This window comes from Aethalodelphis obliquidens, unplaced genomic scaffold, assembly GCF_003676395.1.
Source record: "Aethalodelphis obliquidens isolate GAN/ISIS:26980383/991018 unplaced genomic scaffold, ASM367639v1 scaffold7, whole genome shotgun sequence".
Classification (NCBI taxonomy): Eukaryota; Metazoa; Chordata; class Mammalia; order Artiodactyla; family Delphinidae; genus Aethalodelphis; species Aethalodelphis obliquidens.
In genome coordinates, this window is record NW_020837951.1 from 8,072,855 (window position 1) to 8,099,635 (window position 26,781).

Below are 26,781 nucleotides of genomic sequence, written 5' to 3' on the forward strand. Positions count from 1 at the left end.
CTGGCTTGTGGCCCCACCTCTACCCCAAATGGCCCAGGCCTCCAGGCCAGCTGAGGCGATGCCCTGCGGTGTTCAGATGTCAGCTACCTCCACCTACCCACTTCCCAGAGCAGAGCAGGCCTTTCCAGTCCCTATAGTTTGGGCCATGGGAAAAAGGAAATAAGGCTAGCGGCACCACTGGTGGCTCAAAGAGAACCAGACGCTGGGTGTCAGCTGACTTGGCCTCTGGCTGGGTTCTGCCTCCACCTTGCTGTGTGACCTTGGCAAGTCACTTTCCCTCTCTGGGCCTCAGTTTCTGTCTGTAGAAGGAAACTAATAATCTCTGCCAGCTGGACTTCAACTCCACCTGATAGTTCTCTGCTGCGTGAACACATTCTGCTCTTCAAAGCCTGTGCCTCTGCCTGTGCTTTCCCCACTCCCTGGAATGCTGTTCCTCAGTATCTGCTGTCAAAATTCTGGTTTTTCCAACTTGTAGTTCTGGCACTACTCCTTCTGTGATTTTCCTCAAGACAGAATGTTCTGTTCCTTCCTCCAGTTTCTCTATGCTCTCGAGGGCAGGGACTGTAATGAATAGTAGAATGGTGGGTTCTGTCTACTGAGATGACCCATCGTGTGCCAGGTGCTGTGCTAATCACTCTGCTATCTCATTTAATCCTCACAACAAAGCATCATTATCCTCAGTTGACGGATGAGGAAACTGAGGTTCGCAATAATGCCACTTGTCCTGGGTCCCAGAGCAGGTAGGACAACTTGCATCCTCTCTTTTCATCCCCAGCGTCTTGCAGAGGGCCTAGCGAGCAGGCATGTATCACTGAACACATGAACAGTGCCTAGATCAGCGGTCCCCAACATTTTTGGCACCAGGGACCGGTTTCGTGGAAGACAATTTTTCCACGGACTTGGCAGGGTGGTGCGATGGTTCAGGTGGTAATGGCAGTGATGGTTCAGGAAGTAATGTGAGTGACGGGGAGCAGCAGATGAAGCTTCGTTCGCTCCCCCGCCGCTCACCTCCTGCTGTGTGGCCCGGTTCCTAACAGACCACTGGCCTGGATCACATTAGTCAACTTCAAACTTACCTTCTGTGGCGTTGACAGGACTGAAGCACCCGTGCTCAGTAAAGTTAATTTTTATTACCATCATTTTCTGCCTATGTCACACTTACAATAAGAGCTGTCCAATTACAGGGTGGGGCACGCTGACAAGTTAAGTACTCAGTCACTGGAGTAAGCAAGCAGAAACTGGGTCACTCTTGCTATGCAGTACAGGAGGTCTGAGCATCAGCGGCCAAAGGATGACCTCTGCTACCCCAGTCCATGATTTGGGGATCCCAGGGGTTAACCTGTCTCCCCTACCGGCTTGGGGGATAGTGTGGGTAGAATTGAAACACATTCCCCTGCTACATGTGACCCAATCAATGCCCAGCCCCGCAGGCCCGGTACCCAAAGTCCATGCTGGTCCGTGGGTTTTGAATCTGAATCTTTTACAAACTGTAAAGTACTTTTTTTTTTTTCTATTTCTAACTTGCCCTGTCTCACAAACCACTTCCCAACTGAAGTACCCATATGCCGAGCCTGAAGAATGTCCGCGTGGCACTGGGACCAGGGGTGCCTTTGGGCCGGAGCCTTGCCTGCCACCTCCCTTTTCCCTGCACTATTGTGCAAGACAGGAGGGCACACCTTCTGGGGCAGGTCGGATCAAGGCCAGGGAACTTCCTGAGGGCTGGCGGCGGCGGGCGGGGCTGGGGGCAGGGGAGCAGGGGCGGGAGGAGTGCGCCTAGGCGTCGCCTACCGGTCCCCTACGTCCTCCTCGGCGTGATTCTCTTCCCAAGCGGGTCGGGGAGGGGGTGACACTCAGGCTGGAGCCCCCCAGACACTCCCGTCCTTTCCGATGCCCCCACCAGCCCCATCTCTTTCTTCGTTTTGATCACGGTCCGGTGCGCCTCCCTCTGCGTCTCTCCTCGGTCTCCCTTTCTCCGACCTTCTCTTTGTTTCCGTCTTGCGGGCGGTCCCGGCATCCCCGGCCCTCTGCCCCGCCCGCCAACCAGCCCGCCAGCCCTCCAGCCCGCCAGCCTGCCAGCCACCGACGAGGGGGCGGGGCTCAGATCCGGGGGCGTGGCCTGGCGGGGCGGGGCGGGCGCGGTAGGGCTGCTGGGCCACGGGCTGGGGCGCGAGGCGGAGGCGGTTCGCGGACTGACGCTGCTAGAGCCGAAGCGCGAGCCGGGCGAGGCCGCAGCCAGGGGCGGCAGGAGCGGCGGGAGCAGGGCTGGTCGGCTCCATGGCGCCAGTGGCGCCCGTCTGAGCAGCGCGGGCAGCGGCAGGCGGCGGCCGGATCGGGCCGCGGCTTTTACGCACCATGGGGGACGTGCTGTCCACGCACCTGGACGACGCCAGGCGCCAGCACATCGCAGGTGAGTACCGCGCAGCGCAGCGCGCGCAGGGGGTCCGGCGGGGAGCCCCCGGCCACGCCCCCATCCCGGCCAGCCTGCTGGGGTCTCGGGAGAGTCAGGCCCCGGGCAGGGCGGGAGTGGCTGGGGGACCAAGACTGTTGTCCAAGCTTGTTTCTTCTACGTCTGAGCGCCCCTTCCCGGCCCCTTCTGAGGCCGCCCTTCCCCCTCCTGGGGGGATTCGAACTCCCACCCACCCTTTGGAGCCCGGTCTCGTCGGATCCCCCAACTCACTACCGCAGTCGAGCTATGGGAGGGGTCGCAGCCTCCCCTTAACCTTGGGTATCCCCGCGCGGAAGCGGTCCAGGCCCACTCGGCCAGCGTGTCCTGACCTTCCCTAGCTGTCCGAGTCCCCCACTCGCCCTGGCCCCAGCCCCAGTACACGTGGCCGAGGCTTCTAGGGGATTGGCCCATCAAGGCCTGAGACTGAGCCTGGGGAGTGGGCTTAGGATAGATAGGATACACAGGAGCGGTGGGTCAGAATCCCTGTCCTTGGACTCCGGCACAGCAGGGTGCTTCTGCTGCCAGCTTGTTTAGGGGGCTGGTCAGGACGGGAGCCCAGCCTCCTCAGCCCCCTCCTTCAGCCGTCTCTGCACAGTGGCCACTTCTCAGAAGGGCAGCTGCCCCCTCCCCCCTCCCTGGGGAAGCCCAGGGACTGCAGCAGGGTCCTGGGTTCCTCCTCCCCAAAACTCAGAGAGTGGAGAGAGAGGGTGAGACCCTCTGGCTGCCTGGGAAACTCAGTTCTGCGTGAGGCTGCCTGGGTGGAACCCCAGCATCTGTTTCCCAGCCATGAGATCTTGGACAAGTCTCCTAATGTCCTGGCCCCTCACAGTTTTCTTCTCTTCGAAATGGGGTGAATGATTTCTTCCTTATTAATAGACTTAAGTGAGCTAATTCACATAGCTTGCTTAGCACAGCCTGGCATAGAGGAGACCCCAGTGCGTGGGGTGCTGGTCCATGTAGGATGGAGGGGGAAGCGTATGGAAAGAGGAGGCTGTTCCTCTTGGTTGAATCTGCCTTTCTCTGTCTGGTGGACCCAGAGCACAGTGTCCGCCTACACTTATCATGATGTGTCCTGCAGTTCTCTAGAGTTTCAGAAGCTGAGTTCTGCCACTCAGACCCCTGGAGAACAGAAACCAGGGGTCCCTTAACGCCGGGTTCCCACCCCAGCTGGGCACAAAGGTTTGTCCTGTGACTGTGGTTCTGGGCTCACGACCTGAAATTCCCCTTTGTGCCAGGCCTGGGCCCGGGGCCAGTGGTGAGGGTGATGAAGAAATGAGTCAGACCCTCTCCAGCGTCAGACCAGCAGGGGGTTAAGTCCTGGAATACTTGCTTGTAGGACAGGCCTGGACTCTGGGAGGAGGAAGGCCTGGGCGGAGTCTTCCTGTCCCCTCCCTGTTGGTGGCAGCCTCCTGGGCCTCTGTAACAGTCCATCCATTCACGACCTCCTGTTGGGGCCCCTCACCCGGCCTGGTTGGGGTGTGCTGCGCCTTCTTTGGTGGGGTTTTTCCTCCCTCCACACCCAGCTCTGGCTCTCCCCCTCTTCCCGCCTCCTGGGCTGAGAACTGCCACTTCACAGGAGAGGAGACTGAGGCCACAGAAGGTGAAGTGTCCTCTCCTGGACAGGGCTGGGTTTGTTTTGTGGATGCCAAGTTGGTGGAAGAGGGCTGTGCGCACTCAGAGCCTGCTGGCCTCTTTCTTCTCAACACTTCAGTGCTATTAATAACCCTCCTTAAATGCCTCAAATTCCTGGTCCAGACTCACCTGAGGGGGCTCCTGCAGTGCCGAGTGGGAGGGGAGGAAACCAGCGAGCCTCCAGCCCCCTCCCACAGAAGGGAGCTGCCTTGGATATCTCTGTTGTGGGGAATGGGGGTGTGCTTTGCCCCCTCCAGCGATCCTCGCATTGTCCTCACCCCACCCACGGAGCAGCTAGAGCAGCTAGCACTTTCCCGCAGGACAATTAAAATTCCAGAGCCCTTCCGACCCAGGGACCCAGGGCCGCCCCATAGCGAAGTCAGCTGTGCTCTGAGCTCCGAGGCCTGTTCCTGGTTGGGTTCTGTGGCTTGGCCAGTGGCTTCCCGAGATTTGCACCCGCCTTGAGGAGGTGAGCAGGTGAGTGCCAGCCTGCAAGTCCTGGCAGGGGTCAGGCGCGCTCCTGCCATGGTGCTGTTTTGCCATCACGGCGTCTTTCATCCTGAGATTTCAAAGCTCCTGGCAAGCAGGGGCTTGTTCTCACACCAGCGGCCCCGTGGGGCTAGTGGCAGGATGATTCTCTTCCTTCTTTCATGAGGGAGTTTGTGTGGAGGAAGAACCCTGGCCTGGGAGCCAGGAGGCCTGCGTAACCTAAGGCAGCCGCTTACTTAACTCTCTTCAGTCTGTTTCTCACTGTGACTGAAAGGGTGTCTTCCCTGTGGGCCATAGTCCCTTCCAGCTCTGAGGGCCTAACCATCCCAAAGTTTCCCCACAAATCTCCTCAGATTTGAGCCCCTCAAGGTCCCAACACTGACTCCACAGCATGTTAACTGGCATGACCTTGGGCCAGAATCTGAATCTCAAGTGTTCTTATCTGTAGAATGGGAATAATGAAACCTGGCCCAGTGCTTGGGGCATAGTAAGTACTTAGCAAACAACTGCCATTATTATTGAGATTGTTCTTTACTCTCTGTTCTTGAGAGTGACCAGGTGTTTGGAGTTTGAAGCAAGCAACTGTAGCTGTGGTTTAGGTCCTGTTTCTCTGAGGTTTGTCCAGTCCCTGGGGTCAGGGTTGATGCTGGTTTCTGGGATGCAAGAATCCACCTGGGTTTTTAGAAACCTTGATTACCTTCTGTGTTGGCATATGTGTGAGATGGCTGTGGGCTATCTGGAGTGGGTCCAGAGAGCAGTGAGGGGAGGACCCATATGACAAGGAAAGAACTAAGACGTGGAGAGGTGGGGGGTAGGGTTAGGCCAACTCACACCTTCTACCTGGCACAGAGGCCAGGACAAGAACAAGAGTGGAAGCGCCCACTGGCTTCTATCAGTGCTGTAAGAGGGGTTCTTTGCATATGGTCTGAGCCACGTAAACCAGGATGGAGCAGGTGAGGGAGTGAGCTCACTGTTGCTCGAGGTATGCAAGTAGGGGCTGGGTGCCGTGCCCTTAGCAGGAAACCTGGCCCTGCTTGGTGTGGGTCAGGGGGATGGGGGCTCTGCCTCAAGGACGGACTTGAAAGACTCAATCATTGCTCCAGAAATTCTGTTGATCAAGATGAAATTGTGGGGGCCAAGGAACCCCCCCCCCCCCGGCACACACACATACACACAGTGCCCTTAAGGTTTATTACCCAAGAGCGCTAGTACAGAAGTTTGCCAGGGCCTGTGCTCCTCCCTTCTGCCGGCCTCACCTTTCCCCTTGCTAATTCTTTTTTTAAATACCAGCTTTATTGAAATGCAATTCACCTGCCAGCCAATTCACCCACTTAAAGTGTACCATTCAATGGTTTTTTTGTATATTCACACAGTTGTGCAACCTTCTCCACAATCGATTTTAGAACATTACGTCACCCATCAGAGAAACTCTCCACCCATTAGTAGTCACCCTCGCTTCCCCCTCAGTCCTTCCCAACTCTAGGCAACACTGCTAATGTCGTCTGATTGCAAAAGTAACACACACGCAAGCAATGTGGGAGTGGAAAATGAAAAAAGCAGAGCTCTTCCATCTTCCCTCCCTTCAATCCCACTGCCCAGAAGAAATCCCTCAAGATTGGTGTGTCACTGTTTCCAAACGCCCATCTGTGTACATACACATTTAACTCTTTATAAAAAGAGGTGCAATTATATGTTTCTGTGGTTTGACTTGTTTCACTCAGTATATTGTGGATACCCTTCCATGTCAGAACACGTGAGTCTGCCTTCTTCTGTGGGTGGGTTTCTTTCTGTGCATGGCAAGGTTTATTTACCCAGACCCCTGTTAACCGACGTTGGGTTGTTTCCAGTGTTTTGCTAGTAATCACGGTGCTGCCTGAACCTCCTTGCACATATCCTGCACCAGGTTCCGGTGTCAGAGTGGCCTCAAAATGGAACTCCTGGGTCACGTTTTGATGTGTTGACACAGAGCCTCTGAAAAGGCTGTAAACTTTTGACACTCTCTCCTGACAGCATGTGGTACTTCCGTACCAAGTATTATCACCCCTTTTGACAATCAGATATGAAAAAGGGGGTATCTTTTTAATTTATTGAACAGAATAATTAATATCTTTCCTCCAAGTTGATTTTAAAAAACTGCCTTTCCTCATTCGGGCAGTGGTTGAAGGTCCCAGGAGTTTAGGGGTGGAGGGTCTGCCTTTGGCCACCCCCCCACCCAGGTGTGTGGCTTCCTGGATGCAGCCGTGGGCTTTTCAGGGAGCCCAGGCTGGCCGGAAGCAGTGCTCCACCACCCCCCCCTTCGCTGCTGCCCTTAGCCAAGGTCTGGGTCAGCCCCTGGGGGTAAAGCGTCTGGGGATTCTGCCCTGCTCTTGTGTCGTCTTACATAACGTGCTTTTGTTGGCGTTGACCCTGCCCTCCCCCTCCATCCAGCCTCCACTTGTCTGTTCCTTTCCCACTGCTGGGGCCTGAGCTCCGGACTCGCCTGCTCAGAGCTGCCTCCCATCTCACCCCTCCATCCTTCCCACACACGCTGCCAAAGAGACCTTTCTAAACCCAAACTGGGCCATGGGCCTCCCTTCCTGCCACCTGAGGAGCGAGGGTTAGGAGTCACTCACCACCATCCTGCAATAACTTTATTCTTTCGTGGTATTTCCCTTCTGTGTTTTACACGTCGCTGAGGCCATGACTCAGTTTGTGCCTCGCTCCTTGCACTAAACGATTCATAGTAAACACCGCTCCCAGGTCATCAGACCCTCCCTGGAAGCGTCCTCCAAAGCTACATCTGTTCCACCTGAGGCCGTCCATGCAGACATTTTTCTTAGCCTTTCCCCTAATGTAGGACGTTGCCATGCTCCACTGTGACCAAAGAGGTGGTTTTCAGGGGCAAACTGAGTCACTGTGTTTGTTTCCTTTCCCGCTCTCGTCAGCTTCCCTGCTGAAGACAGACTCATCCTCTTGCCCTACGCCCCCTCCCCTCCCCCCAGCCTGCTTCCACCAACCTGGGCATTTCAAGGAAGGCCCGTTCCTGGGAGGCCCGGACACCTCTGAACATCTTTCTTTGGGAGCCTGCTCAGAGGAGCTGCCGGTGAGCTGGGGACACGGACTGATGCCCGTGGCGTCTGGGTGTGACCACGTAGGTCCTGCCGCTTCCCCAGCCTGCAGCCTGCAGGGAGTCCACTGATTTGTCTCCTGCCTGAGGATGGTAGTTGATGGACTGCACTGCTCCCGGCTCTGAACCTGTAAGATTAGCCATCGCTTAACGGAGCACTTACTCTGTGCCAAGCCTTCCTTTGTTTCTCTGCATCTGCACCCTCCGCCTCCCTCCCCAGCATTTTACAGGCCAGTGGTTAGGGGTGCGGGGGCCGAGCAGGTTAGTGGCAGGGGCCGAGTGGGAAGAGCGGCATGTGTCAGAGACTGTCAGAGACATCTGTCCTCCCGTCTTTACTCGGCTGGACTCAAGTCTGCCTTTGGCCAGTCCTGCCCTCCTGCCGGCGCCCCGTCCTCCTCCGCAGGCAGAGCTCGTGACTCACTCCAGCCCTGGTCTCCTCGTAGCATCCTCCTGCGGTCGGTCACAGAAATTCCTGAGCTGCTTTTCCTTCCCCTGCCCCACCCCCACCGACTTCCCTGCCTGAGGAAGAAGGGTTTTCTGTCGAAGGTGCTGGGCAGAGTTTGAAGGAAACATGAAGGCAGATGCCTAAGTTTAAAACCCTCGAGGGTAGAGCAGAGCCATGCCCCTCTTCTGATAGAATCTTAGGGCCTGAGTCATGGAACACTGCAATCTTCTGATCTCCCAGATTTTAAAACTGGAAGAACAGGAAGTGCCCATCTCTCCAGGGCAGCTGGTTCCACCCCTGGGAACCATCTCGGTTTGGAGATGTGCTACCTCTGGCCCACAGAGGTGAAGGGACCAGCCTGGTGACACAGTGGATGGTAAGTTAGAAGGAAGCAGGGAGTCCAGAGGTCTGGGCAAGGCTGTGCGCTCAGGCTGCTTAGGTGCGAGTCCGAGCTTTGCCACTCGGTGTTTGAGGACAGGTTGGCCACCCTCTCTGAGCCTCAGTGTCTTCCTTCCGTTAAAGAGGATGAGAGTGCTGGCTTCTCAGGGCGTAGAATCAGGAGTGACAGCCCCTGCACGGTGCAGCACGGGGCTGGTGAGTGGTGAGAACACAGTGTGTGATAGCTCCGGGACACTACCTGGAGGGAGATGGGCCAGGTCTGTCCTGTAGCCTCAGACACCCAGACCCCTGCCATGTGTTCCAGGAAGTTGGCATGCCCCAGGTTGAGGAGCACCAGCCTGTGGCCCTGGACATCTGCAGCGGTCAGCAGGCACCTGGAGGGTGGTGAGACGGGCTGTGGTCACACAGGAGAGTCAGTCAACGGCATTACCTACTCTGTGTCCGATGTTGGGCAGGGCCCAGGAATGAAGGGGCAAAAGACAGATAGGAACACACCCCGCCTTGCCTGGCCACGTGTCCAGAATTATTTGCTTGATCTGGGTCTCGAGCCTGGTCCTGTTGACTTTTTGCTGTGCGACTCTGAACCAATGGCTATGCCTCTCCGTGCCTTTTCTTCCCATCTGTGACCCCCTAAGACCAGTATCTACTTATGGGAGTTCTCTGTCTCTGAAAACCTTTTCCTACTGGTCTTAGGTACCTTCTAAAGGCAGGGCTGGGTGGGTTTGGATGTAAGAAGTTGCGGGAGAGGGTCGCCGTCTGCATGCCTGTGAGAGCCCACAGGCATGTGATGAGCTCTTGCCCCAGACACACTTGGTCATCCTTTTATTCATTCAGTCAGTAGTTACTGAGCTCCTACTGTGTGCCAGGCACTGTGCTAGACACCAGGGACACACTGATACCCGAACTCTGACGCAGCCTCTGCCCATGTGGCGCTGGCTGGCTGGCTGTCCCTCTTCAGGGTGAGGAGTGTTCTCGAGGTGGGGGGCGGGAGGGGGGATCTTCAGCAGGAAAGTGTGAGAGGGGAACTGGCCCAGTGGCTGAGGGGGGGGGGGGGGGGTGAAGAGGAGAGAGCCACGTAGGCTGGCCCTAGAGAAGAGGGGACTTTGTCCTGAGTGTCCTGGGGAGGCCTAGGAGGGTGGGTGAGAGGGGATCCCCATGGTGAGAGGGGCCCAAACCAGTGCGGATGGGGTACAGTCAGGGGACGTGTGTGTGTGTGTGTGTGTGTGTGTGTAGGGGTGATGGAGCAACCAGGCCTTGGTGATGGTGATGTGTGAGGTTGGGAAGATCTGGTGCCTGTTCTTGGCCCTGCAGGATTGATGGACCCCCCATAGGCTGTTTTATTGAGGTAGCCAGGGGTCCTAGCTCCCCCTGCTCCCATTCCTTTGATGACTCACTCCCTACCACAGCAGCTCTTAGTATGAGGACCTTTGCTTCCAGGGGCAGAGTGGAAAGAGGGCGGGCCTGGATTCTGGGGACCCGGCTTCGAGATCTTGTCTCAACTGCCCCTTCCCCTGGCCTCGGGTTCCTCATCTGTAAAGTGGGCCTAAGGTAGCCCAGATGCGCTCGGTTATTGTGAGGGATCAGCGAGATGATGTGGGAAGTGCTGGCTCCTGTGATGACCAGTCATTACTGTTGCACATCACCCTTGATAGGACACTGGCCGAGGGAGTCCTTCCTCTCAGGGGAACGAAAGTGCAGGGCATGGGCCAGGGTGCAGGGCCCACCTGCAGGGCCAGGGGCTCCAGTGGGTAACCAGGCACCCAGGAGGGGCAGAGGAAAAATGAATTGTGGTTTGGAAACTGTGAACCCCACTTTCCCACCCACACATCTGTGGCCAAGCCAGCCGCAGCTGCTGTCCTTCCTCCCCACGCCTGACAGAGCTGTTTGTGTCCAGCCAAGTTTGTGAAGCCAGAATCTTCTAGAAGAGGAGTCCCTTGGGCAGGAAGCTACTCACCCTCTTGTGCTTTATTTACCTGCCTCTAATCCTTCCCACCTGCCGGGAGCCATTTATGGGTGCAGCCTGGGAGGCAAGAGTCTCAGGGCTGGTGCCAGGCGACCTCTGGCAAGCCCTTCTTCCTCTCTGGCCCTGTTTTGCCAATCTGTGCAATGGGGCACTAGCACAATCTCTAGTACCCTCCTGGCTCTGACCTCTTGGGAGCCTGTAGGCTTTGGGCTGTGTTGAAAGCACAGAGTAGGTGCCCAGCAATTATTTATTTATTTATTTTGTGGTACGCGGGCCTCTCACTGCTGTGGCCTCTCCCGTTGTGGAGCACAGGCTCCGGATGCGCAGGCTCAGCAGCCATGGCTCATGGGCCCAGCCGCTCCGCGGCATGTGGGATCTTCCCGGACCGGGGCACGAACCCGTGTCCCCTGCATCGGCAGGCGGACTCTCAATCACTGCACCACCAGGGAAGCCCCAGCAATTATTTATTGTGTGATGCCATCTTGTTGTGGAGGGAAAGAGCCCACTCTGAAAACTGTCTTGTGCTGGGCCTGAGCTGGGTGGTGGGGATGAAGCAGTGACGCGAGCCCTGATCTCACGGGACTCATGCCATCCAAGACGCTTCCATGAAGCTGAACGCAATGTGGTTTGTGTTACAAAGACAGTGGATCTTTATGTTTTCTGAAGTGCATATTGGTTTTAAATCTGGTCAGCCCAACTCAAGGGGCAGCATGTCTGGCCTTGACCAGGAGGCAACTGGCTTCTGCCTGCAAAGGCCCCGTGGCCTTGGGCAAGTTACTCTCCGCCTTCAGTAAAACGGGAAGGTGATCCCTGCCTCTGGGGCATGTGAAGATTCTGGGAGGCAGTTGCTCCTGGCACATGGAACCCGCTGGGTAAGTGGCAGTTCCATTTAGCTGAGTCCTTGGGGGAGCAGTGAGTCCTTGGGGGAGTCCTTGGGGGAGCAGTGTCATTTGCCCACCAGGGATTTTAGGAGCGATGGGACCTCCAGAGGGGAGTGGGCTGACAATTGCAGTTCTGTTACTGTTTTTGTTTTTTGTTTGTTTTTTTGGAAGTGTTCGCTGGAGAGGAGTGGGAAGGGGAGAAAAGAGAACAGGGCTGAAGCTTTGGGGAGTCTGGGCCCCGCTGGGCTGCGGAGCTGCGGTTAGCATGGAAGGTTCGCTCGCGGCCTGGCCTGCTCAGGCCGCAGATCCCCCTTGCCCTGAGTTTGGAGCTCGCTGATGGGCCGTGGCTGCTTTCCTTTTCTGGCCCAGACCTCCCTGCTCGCCAGGAAGGACCCTTCGCAGTCATCTGACCAATCCCCTCCTCCATTTCATAAGTGAGTAAACTGAGGCCCAGAAAGAGGAAAGGACATTCCCAGGGTCTCAGAGGCTGCAGACCTGGGACGGGAACCCGGGGCCCTTTCCATTCCTGGACACCCCAGACAGCGAAGCCTGGTCAGGAAGGAGGGATGGGCCCGGGTGGGGCTGTGAAGGTTATAATTTTGAAAACTGAGTAAACAAACAAGCCCTCTTATGAGAGAAGCGGCCCTGTGCTGGCCTCACAGACAGGCCTGTGTCTGAGGAGACAGCCCAGGCCTGTCCACATGCAGACAGCTAGGTGTTGTGGAGGATTAAAAAAAAAGCAAAGCGACCTTCCCCTCCACCCCCACTGCCATATTTCAGGCTGCCAGGAAAAGGAGCGGGGAGAGGCCTGATCCCCCAGGACGACCACTGCTCAGCTCGGCCGAGGGCAGCCCTCCGGGCTCTGCTCAGCACAGTCACGGCTCACTGTGGGGCTTTGGGCAGGGGGCTTCCCCTCTCTGAACCTCAGTTCCCCCGTCTCGAAAATGGGGGCGATTCCATCTCTCAAGGAGGGTGGCCGGGGGGCACGGGGTGGGACACGATTTGGGCTGAGTGGCTGAGCACAACGAGCCCTTTCTCTCACGCTGACCTGAGTCTTTGTGGCCAGAGGTGAGGCCCCCTTCTCGGGGCAGAAGTGTTACTTTCTCAGGCCTGCCTGCTCCTGGGAGACAAACCTCCACTCCGAGTCGGGCTGTAGCAGGCCACCCAGCTCAGCTTTCCCATTTTCCTGTTGAAATTGTGGCAGAATCTGAGAGGAGGTGCTTCTGGCGCCTGCCCTGCAGGCTGGGGGCCGGGCCGCAGTCAGGCCTGGAGCCCCCCAGGGTGGGGCTCAGCAGACTTCCTGCGTGATTAGGGGCAGAGCCCCGCGACTCCCCTCCCCTCTTCCCGAGTGCCCCTTGTGGCTTCTGAGAGTCCAGCGCCGTGGAGGGAAGCTCGGCCTAGCCTCCACGCTGGGCCTCATTTTCCACCGGGGTTCAATGAAAGATTTGGGCGAGAGCCTCTTGGGGGTCCTCTGGGCCAAGTTCTAGGCCCCGAGAGGCCTTGCAGGACCCACGGACTAAGCCTGCAGCCAGGAGTGCTGTTCCCTGGACCCACTCGTGGCAGGCTGGGTTGGGGCCTCCTCCAGGTGCCTCATGTGGCTGTGGTCCTAGGCTCTTGTCCGTGATATGAGCAGTACGAGGCAGACAGCGTGGCCTCGAGGGACAGAGCTGGCTCCACTGGCTACTAGCCAGGTGCCCCAGGACAGTTACTGTGGTTCTTGAGGCCTTGGTTTCACCAGCTGTAAAATGGGTATGATAACAATAGTACTTCCCTCATTACATGGGATATGCTTTTAATGTAAAGGTTAAATCGCATCATGTGCGTTTATCAGTTACATTTATGCACGTTTAACACAGTGCCGGGCATAGTAAATGCTCAGTAATCAATAGCTATAATTAAAACTTGTTACTTTAAATTAATTCCTTAGCAGTGAATGAATGAGTAAATGTCCTGCAAGGTTTCCATCTCGCAGCACAGGGACCTGAAGCTATTTGGATGCAGGGTCTGGTGGGTGCAGAGAGGGCGCTGGGGGGTATGGAGGGGTGGGGCAGACGTGGGCAGGGGCACGGCCCTGGCTGGTTCTGACTTCCCCTCTGCCCGTCTGGAAGGAGTGTTTGCCCCCACCTTGGTCTGAGACCACAGGCCTGGCATGCGTGCAGCCGCGCACACGCAGCTTCCTCTCTCCTGGCGTGTATTCCTCTCAGTCTGACTCACTGGCTTTGAGTCTTTTGTTCTTGTCCTTGAGCCCCAAGGGTGAGGCTGGGAGAGGCAGGGCCCAGGGACTTGATCTTGGGTGGGCTGACCCTCCCCCTGGCTCCCGACCTCTCTGGGCGCTGGGCCTCTGGGACTAAGCCCTGGTGTGACAGGCTGGGGATGGGACACCTGGGTCCTGGCACCCCGACTGACTCACTGTGCATCCGGCGCAGGGGCACACCGTGACTGAGCGCCCACTGTGAGCATGGCACCCAAACCAGGCTGGCCCAGGCCCTGCCCATGTAGAGCTCAAGGTTCGGCTGGAGGGATGCGCTGAACAAGTGGTTCCGGCCAACCATTAATTAACTAATTATCAGAGGGCACATCGTGATGAAATGACCTCGCTGCGAGAGAGCTCGCCCATGTGGGCCCTGCACCAGGCCCGGGAGGAGCTCGGCCGCCCGATCTCTCAGCGATGCCTGTTATTTGCCCTCCTGTCACATGAGGAAACGGGCTCCTGGTGGCCCAGGGACTCTCCCAGAGTCCTCCAAGTGGCCCAAGTCCCTTCCCCTCTTGGTGTCTCAGTTCCTGGTCAGGAAAACGGGTCCGTCCAGGAGGGGTGCTGTGACAGGCCAGGGTCCTGTTGCTGGGCCCTCCCAGGGCTTGGGATGTCATCTGGCTTTTAGGACAGTGACCACCAGCCTTGGGGACTGCATAGCCATTGAAAGTGAAGATGTGCTGTACGTCGGCAAGTATGTATGTCTGTGCAGGTGTAGAAAAAATATAGAAGGAAATGGATCAACATGTCAGTAGAGATTTTGCCGGGGGGTGGGTGGATGGATGGGACTCGGGGGGTTCACACCGGGAAGTGGGGGATTGCTTCTCCAGCGTGGAGTCTCTCTGCGCCAGGCAGTGCAGGTGGGCGTGGTGGGAACAGTGGGGCGAGAGGAGCGTGCTGTTCTCATCCAGCTGGGCGGGTCTGTGACCCACCAGTCCTCCAGCCCTTAGACACCCCACTCACTGCTCCGGCCAGGACGTGGCCCAGGCCCCCGTGTGATGCGCAGGCCCGCTGGGTGCTTAGAGCTGGACGTCGGCTGCTGAAGGTGTGTGAGGCGGAAGGCTGGGCTCGGGGCCCCCTTTCTGCAGTGCTCAGGGCTCCCCCTCTGCCTTGTGGCCTCAGCTCTCTGTGTCTCTGTTTCCCCACGTGTAAAGTGGGGACGGCGTAACTGCCTCGCAGTGTTGTGAGCTTCATGACGGAAGCCATGCCTGGCGCCTGGCACGAAGTGAACCCTCAGAGCTGAGAGTTTCTGCCCTTGGGGTCCGGCGCCCCCGCCAAGGTCAGGGCTTCCCTCCCAGAGGAGCCCTGGCAGGCTGGACTCGAGCGACAGGATGCTATTAAGTCAGGTCTTGGTAGTGAGCTCTGACCTCCCCCTCAGACCCACAATGGCTCCCACCTGCCAGCATCCAACAAAGGTCACCTCCTCAGGCCCTGGAGGCTGCACCTTTCAACTCTGAGCTTCCTCAGAGCCCCCCCTTTTATGGTTGTTGTCATTACACAAGCAATATCTAATACCAAAGAAAAACTAGAAAGTAAAGAGAAGTAACAGGAAGAAGATGAAAATCGGCAGCGGGCTGTGGGCATCTGCATCCTGGTCGTCCCCCTGAAGCATGTAGAATGGCTGCAGAATATTCCATCATGGCCGCAGTAGCCTGCCTTTTAACTTGCTCAGCCCAACGCCTATCGCTGGGCACTTGGGTTGTCTCTGTTTTTCGTTGTTGCAGGCAGTGCTCGGTTGGACAGCCTTAATCACTTCCATGGGATTAATCCATCGATCCCAGCATTGTTTGAGAGCCTGCTCAGTGCCAGGTTGTGTGTGGGGCTGGGGGTGCCAGATGGGGAGGCAACCATGGTCCTCATCCTCCCAAGGACCCCTTTCTGGGAGGAAGGACCCAGCATGGAACATCCGCCGAGGTGGGGAGCGAGGGCGTCTCTGGGAGCCAAGGGAGCGGCAGTGACCCAGACTTGGAGGGTCAGGGAAGGCTTGTTGGGGAAGGGGATGTCTAGGTGAGACCCAAGGCGTGAAGAAAGAAGAGCCATAGGTAGAGGGGCAGCTCTGCAGAGCCCCAGAGCCGAGAGAGTGCAGGTATCTGGGGGAACCAGAATTGCCCAGAAATTGGTTTTGCCGTGGTTCTCGCTGGCCATGGCTGCAGTGCCCCTCGTGTGCACTACCCTTCGGTGGTTGTTTTTCAAAGTGCTGGTACATCTGTCCCCCACCCTGCCGTGGGGCTGGGATCTTCCTCTAATGGGGGACACAGAAGCAGGGTGACCTGCCGGCCCCAGGTGAGAGTCCCGCAGACACACCCGCCTCCGTCCCTTCACCTCACCCCAGGCTCAAGTGCAGGGCCTGCTCAGCTCCAGTTTCCCAGGCCCTTTGCAGGTGCTGTATCATTTGACAGAATCTGCCAGAAGAGGAAACTGAGGATCCGAGCTTAGGTGACAGCTCGGTTTGCCTGACGGGGTGGTGACCTTTTCTGCTGCTGAGGTGCGACCTTGGGCTGGCCTGGCCGGCTCCAGGTGCGAGGCCCCACCTGTATAGGAAGCGCTCTACTGGGATTGGAGAGCCCCTGGCAAACACTGCCTCCGGGGCTGGGAAGGGTCTGTCCCCAGGCCTGAGCTGGCTTTTCTGGAAAACCCCAGCCTTTTCCTGTGTCATAAGATGCCTGGGAGACCGAGTCAAGGGCTCTGGTGTAATCTCACAGCCGGGGACAGGTTTTATGTTCTCGTGCTGTGCTTGGTGCTGGGGATAGGTCATGAGTGGGACAGACGGGGTCCCTGTCCTCGTGGGGGAAACAGACACCAGTTAATTGTGAAAGCAAAGTTATGGTGATGACTAACGGGGTTCTGCCCTGAATGGGGGTGTGTGGCTGTCAGGGACAGTCACAGTCTGAGGAAGGGCTTGAGGGTCCAGCCCAATGGAGTCCAGCCCCTTCACTGGACAGACGTGCTGGAGAGCCTGAGAGAGTGAGGAACTTGACCAGGGTCACCCAGTCACGGTCAGGTGCCCAGACTCAGGCTCCAGGGCTTTTTTTTTTTTTTTTAATCTTTTGGCCGCACCACGTGGCATGTGGGATCTTAGTTCCCCAACCAGGGATTGAACCCATTCCCCCTGCGTTGGCAGCGCAGTGCCTTAACCACTGGACCGCCAGGGAAATCCCAGGCCCCTGCACTCTTAACCCTGCATCACCGCCTGGAAATCTGGGCTTGGAATCTGTTACCACTGCCAGGGGAGACGGTGAGCCCGTCCCCACTCGCCCTCAACTGACCCCCGGAGAAGCAGACACAGAACGTGGGCCTGTTGGCCGAGAGCAGAGTTTCCCATGATGCACAGGTGGGGGGCATGCAGGCACCTGGAACAAGGAATGTGAAGCTGGCAGGGCCTCCCAGGGGATTTGCCCTTGTACCCTCCCTTCTGGGCCTGCTGGAGCCCGAGGAGACACGCAGCTGGTGACCCCGGGGTGGGGCAGGGCCTGTGTCCTTTGCTGGCTCAGGAGGGCAGCCCGCTGGAGTCTTGTTATTTGGATAAACTTTCCATCTTCTATCTGCATGAAGCCTCTCCGTGCCGAGGGTCCCTGGCATTCCAGCCTGGGATTGGGTTTCCTTTTGGCCCAGCAGCGAGCACATGAGTGAATTTTCATCGTGGCTCATCTTCCTTCTCCCTCCCTTCCTGGGCTGGTCTCCTGCTGCTGCTCCCTCCCTGCCTTGAGCCCTCTCCCTGCTCCCACCCCACTTCCCTCTGGACCCAGGGAGCCAGCTGTGTGTGTGTGTGTGTGTGTGTGTGTGAGAGAGAGAGAGAGGGAGGGGGAGGGAGGGATAGAGCGATAGATAGGAAGATAGATAGATAGATGGGCAGGGGGATGGACGGGGGAGGCAGCAGCTTGGGAAGGAGGCTGACTTGGACTTAGTGAAAAGGATGGTGTCAGAGGACATTCGGCTAATGAAATGTGCGGGATTTGTGTGTCTGTGTTTAGCCTTTTTTCTTTTTTTTTTTAAATTTATTTATTTTATTTTATTTATTTTTGGCTATGTTGGGTCTTTGTTGCTGAGCACAGGCTTTCTCTAGTTGGGTGAGCGGGGGCCACTCTTCATTGCATTGCGTGGGCTTCTCCCGCTGTGGAGCACGGGCTCTAGGTGCTTCGGCTCAGTAGTTGTGGCGCACGGGCTTAGTTGCTCCGCGGCATGTGGGATCTTCCCAGGCAAGGGCTCGAACCTATGTCCCCTGCATTGGCAGGCAGATTCCTAGCCACTGCGCCACCAGGGGGGCCCCCAGCCTTTTTTCCATTAGGCTTTGGCCAGAGTAACTGGCACTAGTGATTGATTCTTATTAGAATGGCAGCTGACGTTATCGGGCGCTTACCGACAGTCAGGCAGAGCGCCAGACACTCCTCACACATTCTCTTATTTGGTCCTCACAACAACTCTTTGAGGTGTATGCTATTTTTACCCCCATTTTATGTATAAAGAAATTGAGGCTTGGGAAGTTCATGGTCAGTAGCAGAGCTGGGTCTGTCTGTGTTTTATCTTTTTTTTTTTTTTTTGGCCCAGCCTCGTGGCATGCGGGATCTTGGTTCCCCGACCAGGGATCAAACCTGTGCCCCCTGCAGTGGAAGTGTGGAGTCTCCCATCACTGGACCTCCAGGGAAGTCCCTGTCTGTTTGTGTTGTTACTGCTAACCTCTCTCCTGGGACAGAATCTTCTCCATAGCCTCCTTGCCAATTGGCCATCCAGCTTCTGCTTGTTTACCTCCAGTGACAGGGAGCTCCCTACTCTATAGAGGCCACCTGTCCCACCACTGGGCACCTGAGATGGAAAGCCCCTTCTGGAGTCCTGTCTGCCGTGGGCGGGTCACTCGAGAATAGGCTCCATTTCGGCCGGGGTCTGGCTATGGCTGGCTTTCCACGGCATCTCTTTTCCTGAGAATTATCCAACTCTTTTGTTTTGGGAGTTGAGCTGGCTCCTCCCTTTTTCCCCTTAACAGTCCTTACCTGGTACTCAGCCCTTTACAGCATCATTCGTCACATACTGAGCAAGCCTGAGCAAACTTGATGTTGAAACCATAGAGGTATTTTCATTAGCATTGATCTGGACGTCTTAGTCAATTCAATAAGACAGGAAAAAAAAGAGAGAGGTATAAACACAAGATACCAGGAAAGCAAGACACTGTGGTCCCGCCCTGGTGGAGTTCAAAGCACTTTCCCATCTAGCCTCGCCCTTGGCCTTGTCCACCCTGTGAGGCTACCTGTGGGAAGTGCAGGTTCAGAGAGACAAGGAGTTTGCCCAGCTGCAGGGCCGTGGAGCGGAGGGAGCTGTGGTCCACCGAGGTCTGGTGGCTTATGGTTTGTTGGGTGTTTGCTTTCTGAATCTTCGTTGATGTTTCTCCGTCCACTTCTCCTTTCTGAATAGTTAACCTCTGAGGGACAAGGGCCCAGGAAGACCGGACCCCAAGCGTGTTACCTTCCCGTCCTCTGCATGGCCTGCAGAGCGACCGGGTAGCTGCTGCTTTGATTCCGCTTTTCTGGTCCCCATTTCATGGCACGAAACACATCACAGAAAATTGCCAGTAGCACGGGTGGACACACTGTGGGACCCCTGAGCTTGTGAAAGACCCCACTGCCCACCTGGCAACTCATCCCCCGGCCACCGACACTCGGGCAGGTGGAACTGCTTTCAGTTACTCAGGCATCATCATTGATGATACAAGCCCCCATCTGCTCGGGCTCTGTGGCTTTACTCGTTTCATTGAATCCTTATGACAACCCGATGCGGTGGGGCGGGTACCACTGTTACTCCCATTTTTACGGCCCAGGAAACTGAAGTTCAGAGAGAATTAAGCCACATGTCCAGAGTCCTACAGTCAGTGAGCAGTGGGGTTAGTATTTGAACTGAGATCAAATTCTAGAACCTTGACACTACACTGTTCTGTGGAAGTGCCCTTCTCGACACAGGAAGGTACTCAGATGTTTGTGGAACAGATGAATATTTTCTCGCCTGTCTGAATCTGTGCATTTCCTGTGTCTTCTGCTTGGCATGCTCTCCCTGCCCAAACCTCCTCCTTCACCTTGCCAGCACCCCTTCATGTCTCAGGTGCCGCCTCCTTCTGGAAGCCTTCCCCGACGCTGCAGGCTGGGTTAGCTGCCCCTCCTCTGGGTTCTTCTGCTGCTCCCAGCCCCATTGTAGGTTTTGTTGACAGTCTGTCTCCCTCATTAGACAACAGGGAGTGGGTTTGTCTAACTCACTCCTGAATGCCCAGTGCCCCGTGGTTGATGAATGAATGAATGAATGAGGGCAACACAAAACCTTTCTCGGCCAGCACGGTGGAGCCCCGGCGACCCTCACTTGTCCTTGGTGCTGCCCCCAGCTCCCATTTTGGTTGATCCTGAGCTGACTGACGTGGATTTCAGGCTGTCCCCAGCGCCCTACCTCTTGGTGGCTGGTGGGAGGGGCTGGGTGGTGATGCTGGCTGTCAGGCTGGTCGTGGAGGAGGGGCTCAGGCAGCGAGTAGTTCTGCCTGGGATCTCAGGGTCTACCTCTAGTCTGGGTGCTACGGGGAAAGTTGGTGGTGGGTTCTCAAACAGGGGTCTGGGCCTGTGGTGGGCACCCGCCAGCGTGAGGGTGCCGTGGCAGAGTGCCCTAGGCGCCCGGTCCAGCCTCAGCGCTCTGCACTGTGGGCGGAGAGCAGGCGTGTGTTGAGGGGCACCACGGCCTGGGGGCAGTTTTGACAGATGGCCAGGCCCCAGGCTAAGAGGACTCAAGCTCCAGTGGGCGTGGCAAGGAAGAAAAGAAGAGCACGCAGGTGAGGGTTGTTGCTGAGAAGTCAGTAGGCACGGGGGTTGGGTGTGAGCGGGATGGAGGTTGGTGTTTACAAAATCACCGTCACAGGTCAGCCGCCTCTGTGCCTGGCGTGAGGGAGAAGCTGATTATCCCCAGTGCACGGAGGAGAATACGGAGTGAGGCACCGGGCCACGGAGCTGGGGTTTGTCCTGTGTCTGTCTGGCTCCCAAGCCAGGGCTCTCTGGGGCAGGAGGACGGCCGAAGTGGAGCGGGTGAGCAGTCTAAGGAGGCTGGTCCTTCCCTTCCATCCTGCATGGCTCCGTTGGCCTGGGGTGTGGCCTTGGCCGTGGAAGGGCCTGGTGCAGGACGCCAGCCTCTGGAGACCAATGAGAGTGGAAGTGGCGCAGGGCAGGTGTGGGTGGGCCGGTCCCCCTGCAGGGGGGCCTTGGCACCCCTTCTCCACCTGCCCCAGCTTGGGTCTGTGTTCCCAGAGAGCAGGCACTCCTGGGTCTGGGCTCCCAGAACAAGCCACCAACTGTCGGGTGCCCACAGCCGACACTGGGCTCTGCCAGGCCGGGAGGGAGGGGCTGGAGGGGATGAGAGGGCCTTTGTTTCCTTCTGTTTGTGTCAAGATGGGAATCGACTTCCTCCCACTAAGGCGGCCTCCTCGAGGTGTAAGGGAAGGGCAGCCCCTGGCGGGTGCGGGTCTGCGGTCTGCCTTTGGAGGGTGGGGCATTTCCCTGGGCCTCCACTTCGCCCCCCCTTCCATCCCCCTCCTTCCTCTGAGCATGCTCTCCCACCAGACCTGGGTCGCTGAGCCGTGGTTAAATATTTGCTAACCAAGAAGAGCTTTAAAGGCAGCTTTGTAAGGGATCCTGGCCGGCCCCTCCTGGTCCCACTGCCTTGCCCCAAAGCTGCCTTCGTGCTGGGAGACGCGGCTAGCCTCTACCCTGCTCAGCCTCCCTCCCAGGCCTCCGGGGCCGCCATTTTGGCATCCGAAACTGGGTGACCTTCCACCGCGGGTGGTTCATTCAGCGCTCGTTTGTCGAGCACCCGTCTGGGCCAGATGTGAGCCTGGCGCTGGGTCTCTGTGTCACCACCGCCCCCCTGCCCCCCACAGACGGTCACGGTGGTTGCAAAAACCACCAAGGCTGTGGTGGTGGAGACTTCGGGGCACTGGACCTGTCCCGGCGGGGGTGGTCCTGAGGAGGTGACGCCCAAGCCGGGGGGAGGAGAGGCCAGGCGGAGAGGGTGGGCTCAGGGAGAGGGTTCCAGGCCAGAGACCCCATGACCAGAGGCAGTTTTTCTCACTGGGTGCTGAAGCCCCAGACTCCTCTCCCCAGGCTGCTCTCAGGAGGAGCTGGGCCACTGACAAGGCTGAGGGGCCCTGGCTGCCTCTTCCCCACTCCCCCAGCCTTGGTTTCCCCATCTGTCCAATGGAGAGCTTGGACTTGATCTCAGAGGGCCCTTCCCAGGTCCGGTGGCCTGTTCTCAGCGTATGTGCCTGGCCCGTTAATGAGGGAACGCGCTAGGGCAGGGGTTCCGCAGGTGCTGAAGGTTAAGATCACAGCCACGAACCTTTTCAAGGTTCACGTGGCCCTTTGTTAGCAGCAAAACCAGCATCTCCTGAGGGCGCTTTGACTGTTAACGACAGAAGCTAACATCTCCCGAGGACCCCTAGTCACTGAGTGAGGAGGGAGGGGGAAACTATCACCTTATGCCCGTTTTACAGACGAGGAAACTAAGGCCCAGAGAGGCCACTCTGAGCTCCGGGTTTGCTTCTTGCCTCGAGCTTGGCCCCAGAACACACCTGCCTCTGTGAGAAACCCACTCTCCTCTCCCAAGGCTGGTGCCGCGCTGAGCTCCTGGGATACAGACGTGACCGAGATGCCACCCTGACCTGGGGAGCTACCAGGCGAGTGGGGAAATGTTGCCAGAGAGTCAACAGGGACTCCTGACTTGCAGGGTTCTAGGTACTGGGGTAGGGTGGTGAACAGAGGCTGGCTCGGCTTCCTGTCCCGGTTTTGCTCTTGCCTGTGTGATGTTGGGGAAATCACGTTCCTGAGCCTCCGTTTCCTCATCTGTAAATGGGTTTAACAATAAATCTGGGTGAGGGTTGAATGAAATAATGTTGACGATAATTGCTAACGTAGATGGGAGCTGCCTTTGTGGCTGGCGTTGGGCTAAATGTTACATGCATTAGCTCATGCCCCACTTATTATTATAATTACGTGCAAATGGGAAACTGCAAAGCATTGTGATGGAGGAGATGATGTCTGAGTAGGGCCCTGAAGTGTGGCTAAGAGTCTGACCTGTGGAAAAGAGGGGGAAGGGAGCTTCAGGCAGAGGGCACAGCACAAGTGAAAGCGTGGAGGTAGGAAGGTGGGACATGGGGGAGGGAGGGAGGATTGCGATCCTGAAACCGATTTGGCGCGACGTGTGCGGGCGGCCGTGTGCCAGGCCCCGTGGCAGGTGCTGAGAATTCGGTGATGGAGGAGCCCTGGTCTCTGGGGTCCGGCGAGAGCCTTGACAAAGTGCTTCGCGTGAACGTCTCCGGTGCGTTTCCACCGCCGGAGAGCCTGGGTTCGAGTCCCAGCTTGGATTTGGGGTCCTCCCCTTGACAGCTGGCTGGCCTTGGACAAGCCACTGGGCCTTACGGCCTCTGTGTCCTCCGTGGGGGTGATACCTGTACCCACTTTCTAGGGCTGTTGCCGGGGCTCAGAGTGCGGCAGATCCCCCTGGTGCTGGGCGCCAGCAGCCGGCATTGTGCTTCACCAGCCGTGTGAGGCCGGCTGGGCTCCTCGGCTGCCCCGTGCTTCCGTGTCCCGCTCTGTCCTCGGGGGTGATGAGGACCCTCCTCCTCGGGGCTGTCTTGATGTCCCACGTGAAGCACGGAGCCGGCGCACTGTCAGGTGTCCATTGTTACCGGGCCTTGGCAGGCTGGGGGCCGCTGGATTATGGAGTGAGGCTTTTCCTTGTTCATAACTGGCCCCAGGGAAGGGGTGGCCCAGCAGAGGGTCCCTGCGGGGCATCTGAGGCTGGCAGGGAGGAAGCCTCGAGGGTGGCAGCCACCTTCCCCGGGAGGAAGGACAGCATGGTGCACGTTCTCATGGCCCCGGGACCCAGCCGCGGCCCCGGGTCGGGCATCCCTTTCTGTGCTGAGGAACCTCTGGGGCGGGTGTGGAGCTGCGCTGCTCAGTGTGGGCGGTGACTCCCCACCGGGGCGGGGCGGGGGCCCTGGCTCAGGACCTCTGCCTCTGGCCTCTCACTCGGGGCTTCCTTCCTGTTCCTCCTTTGTGCCAGGTCCTGTCCCAGATGTGGTGGCTACTGCCTGGGGGTATGAGACAGGGCACAGGCCTTACCCACTGTGCAATCGGGAGGGGGGGAAGGTCCCCCCCACCCTGGGGACATCCCGGGGGAAGGGATGGTGCAGTGGAGAGTGAGAAGGGAGGGGTGTCCCTGACCCGGAGGGACCCCACGGGGAGGAAGGGCACCCAGGGGTCTGCAGGCACGCCGAGGAGCTTGATCTTTGTCATAAAGGCAGTGGGAACTGTGGACATTTTTGAGCAGGGGAGATTCGGGGTGAGAGCTGTAACAAAAAGATCCCCGTGGTTCCTGTGTGTGGGAAGGATCAGAGGGAAATGGGAAGCCGAGGGGGTAGAAATTTGGAGGCCGTGGCAGGGGTACGATGGGAGGGGGCTGGTGTGGAGGTGGGCTGAGCTATACTGGCCTCTCGACCAGCCCGTGGGCAGCTGGGACGCCCACCTCACCCTGATGGCCTTGCGCTGGAGGCTGGGGTGGGAATCCTCTTGGCTCCAGAAGTCGGTTGACCCTGGATCAGTCCCTCGCCCTCGCTGGGTGCTGTCGCCCTTATGGACAAGGACTGGCCTGGCCGGGGGCACCCAGCTGTCCTATCCCCTCCTGGCTCTGGCTCTGGCTCTGCAGGCTTCCAGCTGCTGGTTCAGGCTCTTCTCACGGGTGGGCTGCCAGCCCTCCTCTCCTGCTGGCCGATGGAGCCTGTCGTTACCCGCCTTCCGCCAGCTTCGCCCACTGATTACAGGAGCCCCGTCGGCCGCCCACAGGGCCAGTGCTGTGGGGCGCCCCAGGGGCTGGCAGTCTGGAAGGTGGGGGTGAGATGCATTTGCCCAAACTTTTGTTCTCTGTTAACACTCAGACTGTTCTGGGTCCATATAATTTATAAGCTGTGTGTCCTTGGAGGAAACACTTAAACTCTCTGAATTTCAGTTTTCTACTATGTGAAGTGGGGACAGCACATAGAGCAACTCGTGTAATTGTAGCGCCATCCTGGGTCCAGAGGAGCTGCTGAGCGAGTGGCTGTTGCTGTTATGCGTTAGTAATAATAATAGGGGGTGTTGAGCAGAAAGGCCCCGGGCCGGGCACTGAGGGCTGGCATACCGACCCAGCTCTGTCAGGACATGCTGTGTGACCCTGGGAGAGTGTCTCCACTGCTCTGGACCTCAGGCTTCCCTGGCTGTGCCAGGCAGATGATGGAGATGGTGGTACTTCGGACAACTCTGTGACACAGGGAAGCTCGGTCCCTGCCCCCACTCTGCCTCTGCTGTCCCTTTGGCTCTGGGGTGGGTGGGGTTGGTATCCCCAGTTGCCTCCCCCACCTTCCCGCCCCGGGCCTGATCCCCTGGGCTCTGGGACCAGGCAGGCAGGTTGTGGCCCTGCCCCACCCTACAGGGTGCTGCCCTCCTGGTTTCAGTCGGCAAATCTCTCAGCCCTGGTACAGGGCTGGGCTCTTGGGTGAGGTGTGTCCCTGGAGCCCACTGGAGGGACCGGCTGAGCCAGGGATGGGTCTGGCACAGTGCCCTCAGCTTGGGCCAATCCAGGGCCGGGACCGGCCTGAAGCCCCCATGGTTGGCACAGGGCGGATGTGGTCTTGGCTGGAGAGCGTCCTCTCCGTCGTGGTGTCTTGTCAGTGTAGAGGGGGTCCCGGACCTGCGCTAATATCCTGCCTCCGCTGCTTCCCGGCTGAGGGACTTGGCCGTTCTCTGGGGCTCCGTCTCCTCACCTTAAACATTCCTGCAGTTCAGACACCACCTGCCCCAGGGCTGAGTTGAGGATTGGGGGGGATGATCGAGGTAAGAGGCTTTAGTGCAGGTATGGCGTGAGCTGGGCTTGGGAGGGCCACGAGAAGGCAAAGCATCTCCTTAGCTTGGCACTGGAGGCTCTCGGAAGGTACCTTTCTGGGCCCTCTCTCTGAGGACCTCTGTACTCCTTCTTCCCATCCTGAGCTCAGCAAGCCCCTTCTGTCTGAGTACAGTGGCCCCCAGAGTAACCAGGGAACTTCAGGCCACCTTGGGGCCTCCCCAGTTCTGGCCCAGCCCCCGCTCTCTGAGTGCAGGAAGTAGTGTGATCCTTAACTTGTCAGTTTGGAGGATCAGAGATTAACATTCTTCTGGCTGCCTTGCCTGCTGGTGGTGCTGGTCCTGGGGTTGGGCCGGGACAGGCCAGGGTTTGCTCCGCCTGTGTCAAGGGCCTCTCCCTGGGTTAGAGGAACCTTAGACAAGAGGCACCTTACAGGAGCCCCCACTAGCAGCGTGCCTCCTCCTTGCCAGGGTGAAGTGCATTATGCTCTTAGCCCATTGATCTTATAACCTGATCAGGCAGATACTGTTGTGCTGTTTTGCAGAGGGGGAAACAGAGGCTCAGAGAGGGGAAGTACCTTGGCCAAGGTCACACAGCTAGTTGGTAGCAGAGCTGGAACTTGAGCCCAGAGCCTGAATGCCCAGTGGAGACGGTGCCGTGTTTGCAAGTTGGGGTGATGCTGGGTCCTGCTGCACCGCCCGCCCCCAGTTCTTCTGTCCAGCCCGAGGGGGGCTGTGGTCAGCTTCCACTCAGAGCTGACTCACCAGCAGCTCAGAAATGGTGCTGAGGGCTTCCCTGGTGGCACAGTGGTTGAGAATCCGCCTGCCAATGCAGAGGACACGGGTTCGAGCCCTGGTCCAGGAAGATCCCACATGACGCGGAGCAACTAAGCCCATGCCTTACAACTACTGAGCCCGCGTGCCGCAACTACTGAAGCCCGTGCGCCTAGAGCCCGTGCTCCACAACGAGAGAAACCACCGCAATGAGAAGCCTGCACACTGCAACGAAGGGTAGCGCCCGCTCGCCACAACTAGAGAAAGCCTGCGTGCAGCAACAAAGACCCAACATGGCCAAAAATAAATAAATAAAATAAATAAATTTATAAAAAAAGAAATGGTGCTGAGGCCAGCATCCCAGTCAGCTCCTGGGGTGAGCCCAGCACTGATTAGATAATCTTTGAGATTTTAGATCAGCTGAGCCAATAGGGACCCACCCACACATTTTGCAAGTAGAAGATTGAGGTCCACAGAAGATTGACAAATGAGGACCCAGTAGGAGTGAAG

The 26,781-nt window shown here is 57.7% G+C and overlaps 1 protein-coding gene across 5 annotated transcripts in view; it reads left to right on the plus strand.

Moving 5' to 3' along the window:
- The first annotated feature begins 2,121 nt into the window (after positions 1-2,121).
- Positions 2,122-26,781, plus strand: part of NIBAN2 (niban apoptosis regulator 2) — a 51,359-nt gene continuing 26,699 nt past the window's right edge. Inside the window, exons 1-3 of one of the 5 annotated variants that reach the window (XM_027104796.1) lie at positions 2,188-2,407; positions 18,158-20,405; positions 20,492-20,655. In XM_027104796.1, the coding sequence (XP_026960597.1) occupies positions 20,335-20,405; positions 20,492-20,655 (235 nt within the window). In that variant the 5' untranslated portion in view covers positions 2,188-2,407; positions 18,158-20,334. The other 4 variants (XM_027104797.1, XM_027104800.1, XM_027104799.1 and 1 more) reach the window with 4 other exon arrangements.